This window comes from Tyto alba, unplaced genomic scaffold, assembly GCF_018691265.1.
Source record: "Tyto alba isolate M040663 unplaced genomic scaffold, T.alba_DEE_v4.0 Super-Scaffold_6, whole genome shotgun sequence".
In the NCBI taxonomy this organism is placed as follows: domain Eukaryota; kingdom Metazoa; phylum Chordata; class Aves; order Strigiformes; family Tytonidae; genus Tyto; species Tyto alba.
This window is the reverse complement of record NW_024881327.1, coordinates 29,350,007-29,365,554: the sequence shown is the minus strand read 5'-3', so window position 1 is coordinate 29,365,554 and position 15,548 is coordinate 29,350,007. Positions and strand designations below refer to the sequence as shown.

Genomic DNA, 15,548 nt, shown 5'->3' with positions numbered 1-15,548 from the left:
CTAATAAAACACCTGGTCTTGATGTCAGAATTCTCTGAAATGTAAATGTATATTACCCTTGCTTGTAACTAAGCATAATTTTGGGAAAAAGCTACTCGTAATTTTTTTTTCTTATTCCAACCTTTGATTAGTTATTTTTTTTTGTTTGTTTTCAACTTTTTCTTGTGAAATAAGGACGTCTTTTAGCATCAAGTATTTCTTCAAAAGGCTACTTGTACATCTTTATCAACATAGATTTGGACTTGTAAATATTTCAGCACTTTCTTGAACATTCATCCTCTCCCATTTTCATAAACAGAGTTGTCTAGTAGTATGTCCTACTCTTGCCTTTTTTCTATTTACACCAAATGTAAAAGAAAAAGCTCCTGAGTACTGGTCTGCTTCTAAAGCTGTGACTAATATTTGTCCTTTTTATTTCGACCTTTCAGGGTTTTCATCTATCAAGCTTTGAGTTCTCAATGCAATCCTTTTTGTAGTTGTTGCTTCCCAGAATAGTCCTCCTTTGTTCTTTCAGGGAGGCTTTGGAATCTTTATTTTCAGATATGTTCTGCCAGATATGAAGGGGATATATTAAGGAATCATTTAGTATTCATCAGAAGATCTTTCAGATCCAAATTGACCAAAGGATCCGGAGGCTCTGATTTCTGCTCTCCCCTGCCCCTGTCAGCACTACCACCACACTTACAATTCCAGCAGTAGCTTGCTTGAACATCATGTTCTGCTGCTAATTATAAAGCAATTGATTTATCAGACAGTACTGACTGCTATACTACTAAAATAAATAATCTGTGGTGTTGATCTTTTTGTCAGATAAATCTTGATTTTTGGTTTTTTTTTTTTGAAATACAGAATTGTTTGACAAGACCTACATTCTTTAAAACTGTAATGACTGGAATTGACACTTCTAATATATTATTTTTTTCCCCACCTTTTTCACTATTTTCCCTTGGGTTGTCTGGTGAAGCTGTCTTTAGTTAAATGTATTGCCTCATTTGCTGTTCTTAAATTTTGGCACAGTCTTGTTAATCTACTCTTTATTTTTTTTTTGATTCTCATCAGTATTGCAGGATGAAAAATCAATTGGCCTTCACAGTTATTCTTAGTTCTTTTCACTCTTGAAGGCAAGTTACATAGCTTGCTGATTTAGAAGCATTTTGTTCCTTTTAAATATCTAGTATGCTTCTCTGCTACTAATAGGGAAATGCTTTGTTGTACTAACATATTGTTTTGCTTTTTTAGATCAAGAAAACAGTGATTATTGCATGTTCCTTACTATTCTGTATCATCAGTAACAATTCTACTATTTCCATCTAGTAGCAGGCTTGTTTCCAGGTTATCCTTTGATTTTACTATACTTAAAAAATGTTGGTTTGCATCACACACAGTGCCCTTTTTTACTCTTTTCCTATTAATTTGCTGGACTTCATAATTTCTTTTTTAGTCTCATGGCTATTTATTTCCCATTTCCTTTAACTTTGCTTGCTAATTTCTAGTTGTAGCCCTTATTTAATTTGTGATCCAGAATGGACTTTCAGTCAGAGTTTTCTCAGTTGGAAAAGTATTTAATTTTATTTTTTGCTATACAAACATTCCATTCTTAATTCTTATTCACACTGTGATTGCCTAAATCTTTCTTGTGTTCAGCTTAACTGAAGTGTAGGAGATTAGGCTTTCAGAACTGTGAAATCAAATATATCATGTGGTACAGAATGTCCTGGTTCAGTTCTTGTGGAATGTAATCTCGGATTCCTAGGCCATAAACTATTCTAAGTGACAGTTTAATCTTTAATTTTTACTTCATTGTAACAACTATTCAGTAATTGTGCTACTGTTGTGCTGGAAAATCTGTCATTCTCATTTGGAGGAAAAAAAAAAGTATTATAACTGATGGCTCAAAATCAGTAACTTGATGTCCTCTGACAAATTTTTCTTTAACGTGAAACTTGCTCTTTTCCCTAGTGTGAATTGATGGTGTCTACTAGCCATCCAGAAGCTTCCATAAGCAAGCTTTGTAGTTTAAGTTTTAGCATACACATTTATATTTTTGAATTGTTAGTGATTTTTCTCCTCCTGACTCACTGTCTTATCTTTCCTGGACAGAATATAAGCAGTAAGGTAGACTTCTTTTCTTCACATTTACAGTATATGCATCATTCCACAGAATTTTATCAGGTTACTGCTTAATGAGAATCTCAGATATCTCTTGTTATCTTCTTGCTTAGCTCTGATAGGCACTTGAAGTATCTTCAACATTTTTGAGTCACATGGATTCAAATTCTCTTCAATAACTCTCAATGAGCCACATCCGTTATCTTAAATACCCTCTTGTGTGAGGAGGTAGTTTGATGCTGGTTAAGTTGCTCCAGTTAATACTGTTTTGATTTGGTAGCTTCCCACAGAATATCCGTGTAAATTTGATTGGAGCTGGAATTCTTTATTGCTACCAGTAAGCCAATAGTTCTTTTAATCTGTTTAAATATTTACTGAGATGTATTTTTTGGTGTCTCTATATTTAATTCATGTTCTATTTCTTTTTTTAATGTGTTTACCCCTCTTCCACCCAAAGTATTACAAGAAATATTCCATAAACATTCCCTGTGACTGTTCATCTTAAATTTCTGCCTTGTGTTCTTTGTTGGCTGTTCACTCTAGCAGGGTATGTCTGAAATACATGCTTTCCGCTTTCTTCTTGCACTGCCCGTGAAGTTAGTTCTGATTTTTAAACATTCAGATGAGAAGAAACATTTCTAGTTGGGAAGAGTAAATTTGCTTAAGACAAAGGGCATACTAAATTTAAAGATGCTGTGAAATTGCACAACTTAGTAAAATGAAGGTCGAAAAAAAGTTTAGCACTTTCCATCAAGCGAGCTTTATTGCCGATTCTAAATTTTGTGTTAGAATTTTAAAAATTGTCGAGATTGCATTTTTCTGTTAATAAAACCAAAGTCTGGAGTATTTTATAGTTGACCTCAGATAATTATTTTCCATTGGAAATGTCAGAAGAAAGAATTTAAAAATTTGAAACTTCTTTGTGATTTATGCTCCATATTTTAGTCTCCACTTTTTTCCTGGCATAGCTGGAAAAATGTGGAAGCATTCTCTGCAATGGCAATTTTAAAGTCTACTGGGCTTTAAAGATAAACTAAATTTGTGTTAATCTATTTAGAAAAAACTTAGAGTATTTTATTTTATGATTTTATTTTATATTTATTCCACCAGTGAAATGCACCACAATATGTCTGGGTTCTGAGTTTGCCTCCTGTCTTATTATCCCTGAAAAATAGAGGCCTTTTTGTTCATTACCTGTATTCATATGTCACGGGGTTTATCTAACAAACTGGAACAGAACTATGCTATAGGAAAACAGAAGTTTTCAAAGGACCAAAATATAAGCATATTGCAACATTCATGTTCTAGCATCTATTAGGAACCTTTAAATGAATATACATTTTCAGCATTTACAAACAGCTGTATTGTGATTATTTGCAATCAATAATTCAGTACAATCAAAAATTGGTTCCAAACACAATATCCATAACTTTTTCTTATAACAAATGTAACTTTGAATAGAAGATTCTCTAAAAGATGACACCTTTACAAATTGTAGTTACCTAGGAAAGGACACTTCTGTAATTGCATTGTGTGCTTTCAGCAACTGACAATAGGTTATTGTTCCTTACCTCAGATTTGAGGGTATTTAGAGATTGGTAAATAGTGTTGTGTATGTATATGCACAGAAACTTTTGTGCAGTTGCAAGTAAGTTGAATTTAAAAGTTTTAACTCAGAATAGGGAAATTATCACTTTTTTTTTTTTTTAAATAAGTCTAGTTCTAAATGTGTGATGCTTCTTGTAGTCTGTCTTTTATTGCAGCAAGCAATTTATAGACGTGTTGGTATAGTAGATACCTGTGGAAGTGGTGTAACCAGTTAAATATAAATCAGTATTTAACAGAAGTGTGTGGTGGCAAAACAAGGATTTGTTAGTTAAAGGTAGCGGCCTTTTGAAATTATAGGATCATTTTACTGTGACGATATTGTTAACCTCAGAAGTCAAACTAGGTAGTTGTTTGTTTTATCTTGTTCTACATTTCTTTAAAAATTATGTGTTTCAGAGCAATTCATGATGTTAAAGCCACAGACATGGGAATGAGCAAAGTGAGATTCAAGGCAGAAGTAGACTTTGATGGACGGGTTGTTACTCGTTCTTACCTGGAAAAACAAGACATTGAACAGCTGCTACAAGTATGTTTAAAAAAATGATTTCGTAACTTCCAGTCTTTGGTATTTACTTTCCAATTTCAAGTATGTCTAAACCCAAGATTTTCAAGTAGGTGAGGTATATTCCACTTCTTCATTTTGAAGGATTGCAGATGTTTTTACTTCGTGTTAGCATGTTAAATATCTGTACACGGAATCGTAGTGTGAGCTGCTGAAATAGAGCCACTTCTGGGCTCAGTAGGAACTGGGTAGGAGGAGGGCAGAATTTTTTTATTCAATTTTTTGTTAGAAAAATACAGATTTGTCCAAAATAATTTTGATGAGAACGTAATTCTTCCAATAAATTTTTGTTGAATTACAAGATCTCTACTTAAAACTGGAAGCCTGTCACCTGAGAATATGGATCTGTTTTGGCAGAGCCATTTGCCTTAGGTGCTGAAGGTGCAGTGTTAGAAGGTGAAGATGCAGGTTTACAGATCCTGCTGTTTAGACTGGGCTTGAATATGGATTGCTTGCATCACATGACTTAGCATTTTGACAGCATTTAACAATTAACCACCCTTAAGTAAGCATCTCTCTCTTATTTTAGTGTCATTCAGAGTACCTTTTCTTGGTCTCTTTTAACATAGAAATGCAAAACTTCTTTTGGCTGGAATCTACATGGCAAAGCTATGCAATATGAAGGAAAGAATAATTTATCTAAGTACAGGGAGAGTTTTAAGTGGGCAAAGTGTTTTCCTTGCTTACCAATTTTCACCAGTAACTCACCTGTATACATTTGCTTGTGTACAAGATTTCTTTCTTTGCTACACTTTCAAAATGAAAAGTAGATTTCAGATGTCTGCATTTTATGTCTGTCCATTAAACATGACTTGGAAGTTATCTGAGTTTACATTTAAATTACTGCAGTTTTTTAAACCTTTTAAACCATCAGTCAGTGTCCCAGTTTTTAAAAAGTACCACCCTTTAATGTCAAAATAAGGATGTGTGTATATTATATATATATAGTGCAATAAGTTCATGTATTCGATTTCAATTCAATACATTTTTGAGAGGAACAGCGATATCAGCTTTGTACGGCTGAGGTGCTGCTTGGTTTTATATTGCCAAGTCTCAGTTGCTCTGCTGTTGCAGCTGTTTAGTGTACTATGTTTCTTTTCAAGGCCTTGTTAGCTTTTGTTCTTTACCCCCTATTCCTTTTGGTCACTGCATACAGCCTTTGCTGGTTCTTCCAACTAGTATTACTGGGAAAGTTCTTCCTGATTGTTTCTAGGCAGGCAACTGTTTCTTACACAGGTCATTGTAGTTTTATAGATAACATTGTATCAGGTAGGATCTTGGTTTTCAGCAGGACTCAGCCACCTAAGTCAAGGGCAGGCATAGTGCTTGCCTTTTGATGTATAGTTTTTCAAATAACTAGCTCATTCAACTAGGGTTGCTATCAGCATTACTCTTTCTAAAATTGTGAAATATTGGCTGAAATGCTGTCATTTAGATTAATCTCATTTCTTGTTAGACTTGCCATCATCGTGGTTATAGGTTATTGTGGTTGGGCTATCTTTTAAGCTCACTCAATTTTATTATTCCTCTTCGGTTTTAGAGTAATGGGGGTGAGGAATAAATTGATGCGTTGTAGTTGTATGCATAATAAGAATTAGCTATTTAAGAATTACTCTGTCTGTTAGTAATAATGTATTTGTCCTAAACATACTGCAGTTGTGTCACCTTAACTGTGGCAGAGATACTACAGGGCAAATGACTTCTGGACATCTTGGTGTGAGACCTCTAAGGAAACCTCGTGACAATGCTGTAATACCTGCTTTGGTGCTTTTGATGTCTGTGTTTTTTTGGAGGGAGGAGCATAGCATCCTACCTTCCTTAACCTTATTCCTTCAGTCTCATAGGCAATGAGTCTCCTAGTCTGACTTCCTATCAACTATCTTTAATTTTTTTTTTGAAATTACAGAGGAGCTGTATTTACAGAAGCATTCATAGTAATCCTTGTGGATTTTCAGATGAGTTAGTAATGTGATACCCAGAGTAAACAATGTAATGCAATAGCAAGAATGTGAAATGTAGCATGAAAATGAGGAATGAATACACGGGGTTACCCTGCTCTGCCTTGCTGTGAGCAAGAGATACCCCAGAAAATTCTGAAAATGAATGAAATTCTCTAAACTTACTTGGAAAATGAAGGAAGAAATCCATTAAAGATAGAAGAAGATTTTCTGTCAAGTGCAGGTATAATAGTAAGCCAGCTATTTTCATTGAATAGGTGCTACTCTTCTGTGTCTTTGAGACATAAGAACAGATGATGTTTTGAAAGGAAATGGCAAAAGCTGAAAAGCGTGTGGGTTTGACTTTTTGTTTGGATGGTTGGTTTGGTTTTTGTTGTTTTGTTTTGTTTGTTAGTTTTTCCCACTTGAAACGTCCTGACTGTCTGCAGTCTTATTCCTTTCTTTTCTTTCCATCATCTCAACCTCTTAAATTTGATTTCTTCCTAGGAAATTCAACAAGTGAAAACCCTTGAAGAATTAGAAGCCTTCATGCTTAAACATGGTGAGAATATCATTGACACACTGGGAGCTGAAGTAGACAGACTTGAGAAGGACCTAAAGGTAAATTTAGCTGTGTATTAGGTAGTGCTTATTCTGTGATGTATTTTAAACAATATCACTGCACCCACCTTTTGGAATTTTGTTTACAAATATGGGAGAGGGGAAGAGGTTGATAATCTTAATGCACATCTTCTTGGTGTAGTATCATTAACTAAGTTCTGACCATCAGCAGACCCTTACTTTGCCATTGATCTGTTATGTATTTTGTTCAGTTTTACATCACTGCAGAGCAGTATTTTCATTAAATGAGACCTGGTTGTGTCTTTGTTACAGTATTCTCAGAATGTGGTTATTTGTAGACTGGTTGTAAAGAAGCAAATTTCAATCTTTTTTTTTCTTTTTTTTTAAATCTGGTACTTAACACTGTATCAAATATATCAATGTGTGATGAGGGCTTTACTCAACATTTTTTGCTCTTGTTGAAGCAGTACAGTGTTTACTACTTTCATAAGCCTGTTGTAACTTTCTTATCGTTACTTTTTTTTTCATTCTGTAATTTAAATACACTTTGGTAGGTACAACAAAGGATTGTTTCCATTTTTAATCTTACCTTTTCTGGCATGAATACAGAAATATTAAGTGTACTGACTGCCAGACAAAAACAATCTTGTTGTGACTGCCTTTTCCGGTCATCAGGAGACAGACACATCAAGAGTATGTCTGTCCTTGATTATTATATTTGATAAACATTCTATTTTTAGTTTCTATCCCTAGAGTGGTGCTGTTTAAAAAGAAAAATAGGATTTTTGGGTTTCATTGGCACCAGCAGATTCAGTTCTTCATGATTTTTGAGGAGAAGGATCACGACTAATTATTTTGTAAACATGAATACTGTTTGTTGGTATAGGCAGGGATTTCAGTGATTATATTGCTGTTGAATATGCTTTACTAAATATACTAGTCAGATTCACTACTTGGATCAGATTCACTACTAGATTCACTAGATGGATGACTTTGAAGTCAGTGACTTTCAGTAAACCTCTCATGGATTATACTGTCCATGTAATGATGATAACATTTCTACAATATCAGAAAATGCATATTTCTTAATAGAAGCAGTATGTTGAGTCTTTATAAATAGCTTCAGTGACATATAACAAATTATTTCAGCAGTTTTATCCATTATTCAGGAAAGCATCTGTTAAAACTTTTTTAAAGTGAGAGATATATATGTTTGCTTCGATTGTTTTATATAAAAACTGCCTTTTTAAAATCAAGAGAGCTGCTCCATACTTTATAAGGCATACGAACTAATTTATCTGTGATGTTGAAAAGTATTTGTCAGATAAAAAGATGACTTAGCCTTCCAGAAATTGCTTATAATATGGGCAATGTTTGTTGAAGCTATTCCTTATTTTAAAATAGTCCCTATGTTACCAGAAGAGGGGATTTGTGATCTAGTTGCTAACATCATTGTAGAAAGACATTTGTATCCATTTATGAAAATGTGTTTGAATATTTTCAATAAAAAGTATTTTTAAAAAATTTTATTTCAGCAACGAAATCCTGATGTTCGTCATGTGGATTTGGAGATACTATAGACGTGGCAGAAGAAATCTTCAGATTATTGCCATTTGAGAAAGAAGTCGTGTAAAGGGCTGAAAAAGCTTCTGAAATTGCAGTGACCTCAGCACCATACCTCGCTTACTTTTGCTGTAGGCTTCCTGGACTGTTAGCACTGCTTCTGTTTCTGGAAGAGCTCTAGATTCACAGACAAAAATTTCCATGGCAAAATGAATTTGAAAAAGCTGCTTGACTTAAATTCCACAGGAGAGTCTGTCAGAGTATATTTACTGCAATCCAGAACTTAAGACTTGAGGTTTAGTTAGGCAAATATAGCTGCCTGAAAATATACAACACACTTAGTTTTTCCATTTGTGTCCCTTTGCAGTCAGTTTGCACTTCTTTAGTTTCTTTCAAGATATCATTCAAGGTTCTTGGGAGATATTTAAGATTAGCTAGGAAGAGTTTGTTCCAGTGGAACCTGCCAACCTTAAACTAATTGTAATATTTCAACTGTGTGATTGTTTCACAGTTTTTCTTTTTTTATGAGATAAGTTCTTTCAAACAGGCACTGGCCTTCTCTCAAGTACCATGACCTGGAAACCTTCTTTTTGCCACTATTGTGATTACCAGCTGCACTTCAGAAAAATAAGGTTTTTCTCCTCAGTGGCGTCAGCTGTATGTGGTTAGCCAGAGTATGTCAACTTACTGTGAAGAAGTTGCTGTGTAGAGATTTCAGTGAACTTCCTCTGTTTAAATTTTGTTCTTTTTTCTCTACTTTGACACTTGTTCTCTTATTTGTAAATATCTTCAGATGTAATCTGAGAGATATTTATGATAGTGCTTATTAAAAGTTACCTGGCATTTTTGGCTATTTATACTTCTAATAGACTATATTGCCAGCTATGGTCTTTGCTAGAAGGTATAAGAGATGTAGTTGGAAGATATAATAGTAAAAAATGTATTAGAACTATTTATAATTAAACAAATGAATACATTGTATTTTTAATTTATTTACCTTTAGGCATTATCTATTATCTGAATTCTAAACTGCCTACTTTGTGTTTTCTAAGAATTGACCTGGCTTTTTTGGAAAGTAAAGTAATTCTATCAGTGGTCTTCCACAATCCTGAAATAAGTCCTTGGAGTTTATAACTTTGAAATGTTCAATTCTACCACTGTATATAATCAGCATCAAGGCTTTCTGCAATAGGCACCCAAGTTGTACCGGATTCTTTGAGACCAGTCTTTATTAATAAAGGCCGTGAGTACTGACCATGCAAGTTGAAATAGAAGTGAAACAACGGCATATAAGTAACTCTGAGGAAAATCCTTTATGCACTTTAACATAGTTAAGTAAAATGAGAATTGCTCATGGGTGAGAGGTGGTAGTAAGACCCTCCTAGTGACTCAGTTGCTGAGTAATGACTGACTTGCTGAAAGAATAATTGTTGATATGAAACACAGGTCCTCAAAAATCAATTTAAGATTCAATTATAAGTATTGCAGCAAATAAAAATTGTGGAGACCAGTATGTCCAGATTTGACTAAAAGCTTTGTAGAATTTTTTTCATTTTAGAGTCACTTACCAGTGAATTATGAGAATTTAAAATATTTTTGACAACTGCACTTTGCGTGTTGGTCACTTTAAGTCGAAAGACATTCCAGAGTTTAGTTACAGACAGGACTTCACATACAGTAATTGTGGGTGAAGGGGTCTCTTTAGTACCCTTGTCCATTATCCCTATTCACCAGTGGCTTCTTTATAGCATATTAGTTTACTATGGCTAATCCAAAAGAAGGTTTACTTTTCTCCTGCTGTAGAACTAGTTAGTATATTTAAGCCTGATGAGTTGAATTGCAGTTTTAAGGTAATTTGGAAGTGTACTGTATCAAGTAAATAAGGCATATTTTAGCACATTATAAGGTATTTACCTTTCTCCTCACCCTTCCATGTAAACTTAATCTCAGCTCGGTATGCACTCTGCTGATGTTAGCCTTACTCATGAAGAGCACTGGAATCTGGTAATGCATAACCTCTTTCCTTCTTCCTAGAATATTTATATGGATTTTGAATTTGAATAAACACTTTAATAAACCCGTTATTCCAGAAATCTTAAAAACCTGAAGAGAAGTAAAAGAGAAAATGCTCTTACCAGGGAGGTTAGTGGAGACAGCCGGTGTGACCTAAGTGGTTTGTTTGCTGGAATTACTGATGAATGAGTAGTGTCAGTATGCACTTTGTAGGGCAGAAATTTCACTGAGAGGTTAGTAAACGTTATCTCAGTTAAGAGGAGACATGAGTTTATATTCTTACAGGGCATCTGCTCCAAAAGCCTGTAAGAATGTTTTTGTATTTATCAGGCATGTAATTCGTATGAATTCAGATCTTAATTTCCTTATATGAGTCAGAAGCATCCCATCCATACACCTTTTGTTTGTATTCCAGGATAAAATTCAGATCCTTGTCTCCCAGTTATGCTGTTGATTATAGCATCACAATATGTTAAGTTTAAGAAGCCAGAACTCGAATGGTTTTGGGTACATAGCAGTTGCATAGTTCGCAGACCCAGTTCCATTTTAAAAAATGAACTGGATGGTGATGTGCCACAAAAAGGCAGGCAGACTGGTTTTGGAGTACCTTGAAAGTTTACGAGTCTTGCAGTTGGATGAAAATATCGATTAATTGAGCCTGTCAGGCTGGAAAGGAAAAGTAATTCCAAGCTGTTACATTTTAATATATATTCTAATTTGCAGATTGTTTTTAACAATTTTGACATTTTTACTGCTGTTTTTTTCTTAACTGTCTTCATGGTCTAAAACTTGAGGTGATGTGGGTCCAGTAGTACTTAGTTTACTTTTTAGTGTTTTTGGAGAAAATGTTTAGCTAATACATTTACATGACAGAATCCTCAGAATTAAAAAAAAAAATAAATATATGGGGGAGTGGATTTTTTCTTTATCACAAATGAAATTACGTAATGTTTCTTTTAGATTGATTTTAAGGAAAAGGAGTGAGGATTTGGCTAACAATAAAGTTATATTCTAGGATTTTTTTCAATTAAGGTGTGGTCTTTTAAAATTATTTTTGTAGACTGGCTTTGCAGGTTCTGTTTTTTCACATTGTGTTCAAAGTACTACTGTCCTCTGCTTCATGAAAGATTGCTTACGTGGTGCACAATGTCTCATAATTCTGTAAAACTTGCAATGTTTGAAAAAAATTGTCTTAGTGTTCCAATATACTGAGTGATCTTAATGTATTTTAAGTTAAAGTTGGCTGGACACTAACAATACGTGTTTTCCTGTAGAACTTGTTTTTCCATAGAAGATAAAATTCTGAATCCCCCATGAATCAATTTCAAGTCTAAATTTTTGCCTTTATATATTGTGGAATTAAGTATTGGACGTAGTGCCCCTCTACCCCTCCACTTTCTAAAGCATTTATTAAGCATATTGTAGTAGTAAATACTTCAGTGGATTACTCTATTACAGAGACTGTTTGCTGTGTGTTCTGGTCTAGAAGTAGCAGGGACTCAGGCAACAGGAGTACATATTTTTTTAAGGACAAGTTGCTTGCTTTATCCTCTGTGACTCATACTCGAGCTGAAGGTTTTTTAGCCTCTTCTCCTTCCTTGAACTCACACAGATATTTTTCTTTTTTTTTTTTTTTTTTTTCTAATAACTGACTTCTAGAGAAGGAAGCCATTATGAGCATCTTATGTTTCTAATAGCAGGGCTAGATGTTACTCTTGGTCTCTGGATTTTGTACTGTACTTCTTGTTCATTGATAGTTGACAACAGTGATTGCTCTTTTGAAAGCTACAAATCATGTTAGCCAAAGCTACTAGAGTGTTCTGATTCTGGCAGGTGTGTTTTTTTCAGCTATATCTGGAGACTCAGTTTTTATTGAGAAATTTTTACTGGACCCTTTTTGATAAAGGGGAGTACAGGGAAGAGTTTTAGGTATGTTTTGTCTAGATAACTCACTGATTGCAGTTCTGTGTTCTTCTTACTTGTTACCATTTTAGCTGACTTATCTTTTTCCTTAACAAAGAAAAAATTACACATTATGGAAGTACCTCTGCTAATGATGAATGCATCAAATACAGGCTTCCTGCAAAGAGTTTTTAGGCTTTTGTATATTGAAAGTGTGGCAATTTTTGAAAATTGTCAATTAAGTAATCCTTTTTCTAAAGCTGATTTAGGTGTGTTTCTTACAAAAGAACCCACAGAGACATATTGTTTAAGATTTGAAAGAAAAGTATTTCATTTTATGGTCATATGTTCTTAAGGCATTTTGGTTTGGTAGAATAGAGCAATTGATTAATATTGACTTCTTTAAACCGAAAAGTTCAAAAACTGAACTTACGTGAATGCCTAAAGGCTTACATTGCAGAATTGAATATAAAATGACTGTGCTTTTTTTTTCTTCTATCTTAAGTATTGTGCTGCTTCTGTTCTTATTGTTAGCTCTGAATAGAGAGTACAACTAACATCTCTTTTGCAGTTTCCCTGCTTAATGTAAATGAGAAGTAGAAGTGTACCAAAAAGATTTTTTTGTAGAGGGGTTATGTAGCTTAAGTAATTTTTACTTTTTTGTTAGTGAGACACAAATAATTAAGATCAAAAGTAGACTATATCTTTATTACATATTAAAAGAAATAGGAATTCAAGCTTTAAAGCACAATAGTCACATTCTTGAAATGCATGTCCTTTGAGGAAAATAAAATGTGCCAGGAGCTCGAAGTGGTTGTATGGACTATAGAAACTGCAGTCAATCAGGATTTGCTGAAGCAAAAGAAAAGAAACCATAACAAAGTGTGTGGTAAAAAGAAAGGAATACAAGGAAGGAAAAAAATGAAGGTGTTGAGCACTCGGGAATAGGAAAAGACGAACACAATCTAAAAAATGTGGCCAGAAATAAGAAATGATGATGGGAGAGGAAAAGAACAGTAAGAAATTATATTTGATTAGAATGCACAAAACTATGCAGTATGTCTTTCTTTTAGCAATATTCAGATAGTTGTGTGATGCCTCCCTCCCACCCCCAGCAAAAACGCATCTTTTTTTTTTTTTTTTTTTTTTCCTGTGATGAAAATCAGTACCTCCATTTAGCTCTTCCTTAATATGACATTCAGTCTGGCAGGTATAAACCTATTTGCCCTCTGAAAACTTAGTCTTGTTGCAAAGGGTGATGGTGTAATTTCAGTCTGGAGCTTTGTTGGTGAGGTACGTATTTGGTGAGTGGAGAGTGAGTAATTTTAATTGTGGAAATGGGAGCTGGAGTGACTTGAAGAGAAAATGAATTGATTCTTTCAGCCAGAAAATGATTGAAGCACTATACTGAAGATGTTGTGGAAAAAAAAAAAAGGTGCAGTGTTATCAGGTCTACAGAATTCTTGCAATGGACTGTAATAATTGGTGAATGTTAGTCCATATTTTTCAAGTTGCTTAAATGTCTGTGGATAAGCAAGATTTCTACTTAAATCATCACATTCTGAAAAGGAGTTAAAGAAAACGTAATGTGAAAAGGATGTACATTTTTTAAATACCACAGACAGCCACTATAACAGATTATAACACATAGGCAGAAAATTGTCATTCTATCCTTTATTACATGAGGCTCTTGAGGACAAGTTTTTCTGTGTAAATCAAAGCCGCCAATTAAAATAAAATGTCTTGGTTACTTTTTATAAGTGTTACACTAATAGTAAGCCTGGTCAAATTTTTGTATTGCTAGCGCTCCTAGGGCTGTTATGGGGAGAAGGTGTCTGTTAAAATAGTGGAATACAGCTCCACACTCTAGGATACATTTGATTTTTGTCACCTAAATTTAACCTGTATTTAAAACTTGAGGTTGTGATCAGCTGCTTCAAATCTGAAGATGAAAAAAAAAAAAAAAAAGATGTTGTATAAATGATGTAATATAAAGTTTTTTTGGTAAGTTTCTCTTCAAGTTAAAGATGCTGAAGAACTATGTGAGAAGAAACACTTGGAAAATGCTTAAAGCATTTGGAAAGCATTTTGGCTATTGCCAAAATTGTATTATATCTGAAAGTCAATGGTGAGGATTTTGACTGGTGGTAGAACTTTCAAAGGGCAATCTCAAAGTATGAAGTATGTTTTTCCATGCAGCCTTTTAGTCAAATGTATTTCTTTCCCCCATCCCCCAGTGTTTTTTGTTGTTTTGGCTTTTGCATTCTGTGTCTTGGTTACTTCCTATTAGTGTGGGGAAGTAATTTTGATTTGTGAGGTGCAGACATTGAAATATTTCTCCGCATATGTTCTTTCTTTTGTAATTATACTTGAATACAGTGCATCCTGTAAAACGTCTGGAAGTTGTAATTACTCAGTAAAATATTACATAGCTGGTAAAGGTTCTGTTCTGTTAATTCAAGGGATTATATGTATATTGTAAAGGTAAGCAATAACACTGGTTTTAAGCAGTTGATTTCTTACGTTTCCAAATTCAAAATAGACGTAACAGTATTTTATGGATGCAAAACAAAGTTTTTATCGATCTATTTGTACTAGTTATTTGGTTTATGATGTTGACAGTACACACTCTGTTAAATAGCATGCACTCAGTACGTGAGCTATCCTTGTCTAGGATAGCCAAGCTGTATTTATACTCTGTACTTCATTGGCAACTGTGCCTTTTGTCCTGTTTCCCCCCAAAGAGCGCAGTTCCTTCCCCAGTACAGAGTGAGCTCTCTCTGACTGGCTCCAGTTTGATCTACCAGTCCTGATCCAGATGTAAGGACGATGTGAAGAAAGGTAGTAAGACAGATGGGTTGCATGTCGGTGTATAGTCAAGGGTGTGGTGAATTTCTTGAAGGGGCTGGGTTTATGTATTAGACTTGCATAATAACTGTAGTTTGACAATCCCAGCAAAGCTGTCCCAGCCTCTTAAGAAAAAGCTAGCTATTGTTCACTTGAAATTAATCAGCTTTGAAAGGATTTAACATACTGTCCGGTTCATTAAAGTGCCACTTTGTATCACTAATACTGCTGAAAACTGGTGATTTATCCAGTTATGGAAAGAATTAATTGGGCTAAAAAAAAAAAAAATCTATACGTGGCTGGAAAGAAGAGAAAAATGCAAGAAGTCTGGGCGATAAAGTGGAGAAACTTGAAAAACTGGAGTTTTTGTCTATATAGTATCAGATGTCAGAAATAAGGTGGTCAAGCATCATATTTCAGGAAAG

The 15,548-nt window shown here is 34.3% G+C and overlaps 1 protein-coding gene across 3 annotated transcripts in view; it reads left to right on the top strand.

The window, feature by feature from the left end:
* Positions 1 to 14,716, top strand: part of SLC30A9 (solute carrier family 30 member 9) — a 42,742-nt gene extending 28,026 nt beyond the window's left edge. For 2 of the 3 annotated variants that reach the window (XM_042807799.1, XM_042807800.1), the window contains 3 exons: positions 4,114 to 4,243; positions 6,724 to 6,837; positions 8,334 to 14,716. In XM_042807799.1, coding sequence (XP_042663733.1) covers positions 4,114 to 4,243; positions 6,724 to 6,837; positions 8,334 to 8,378 — 289 coding nt within the window. In that variant the 3' untranslated portion in view covers positions 8,379 to 14,716. The remainder of the gene's footprint in view (positions 1 to 4,113; positions 4,244 to 6,723; positions 6,838 to 8,333) is intronic. The other variant, XR_006167010.1, reaches the window with a different exon arrangement.
* Positions 14,717 to 15,548: the final 832 nt, after the last annotated feature.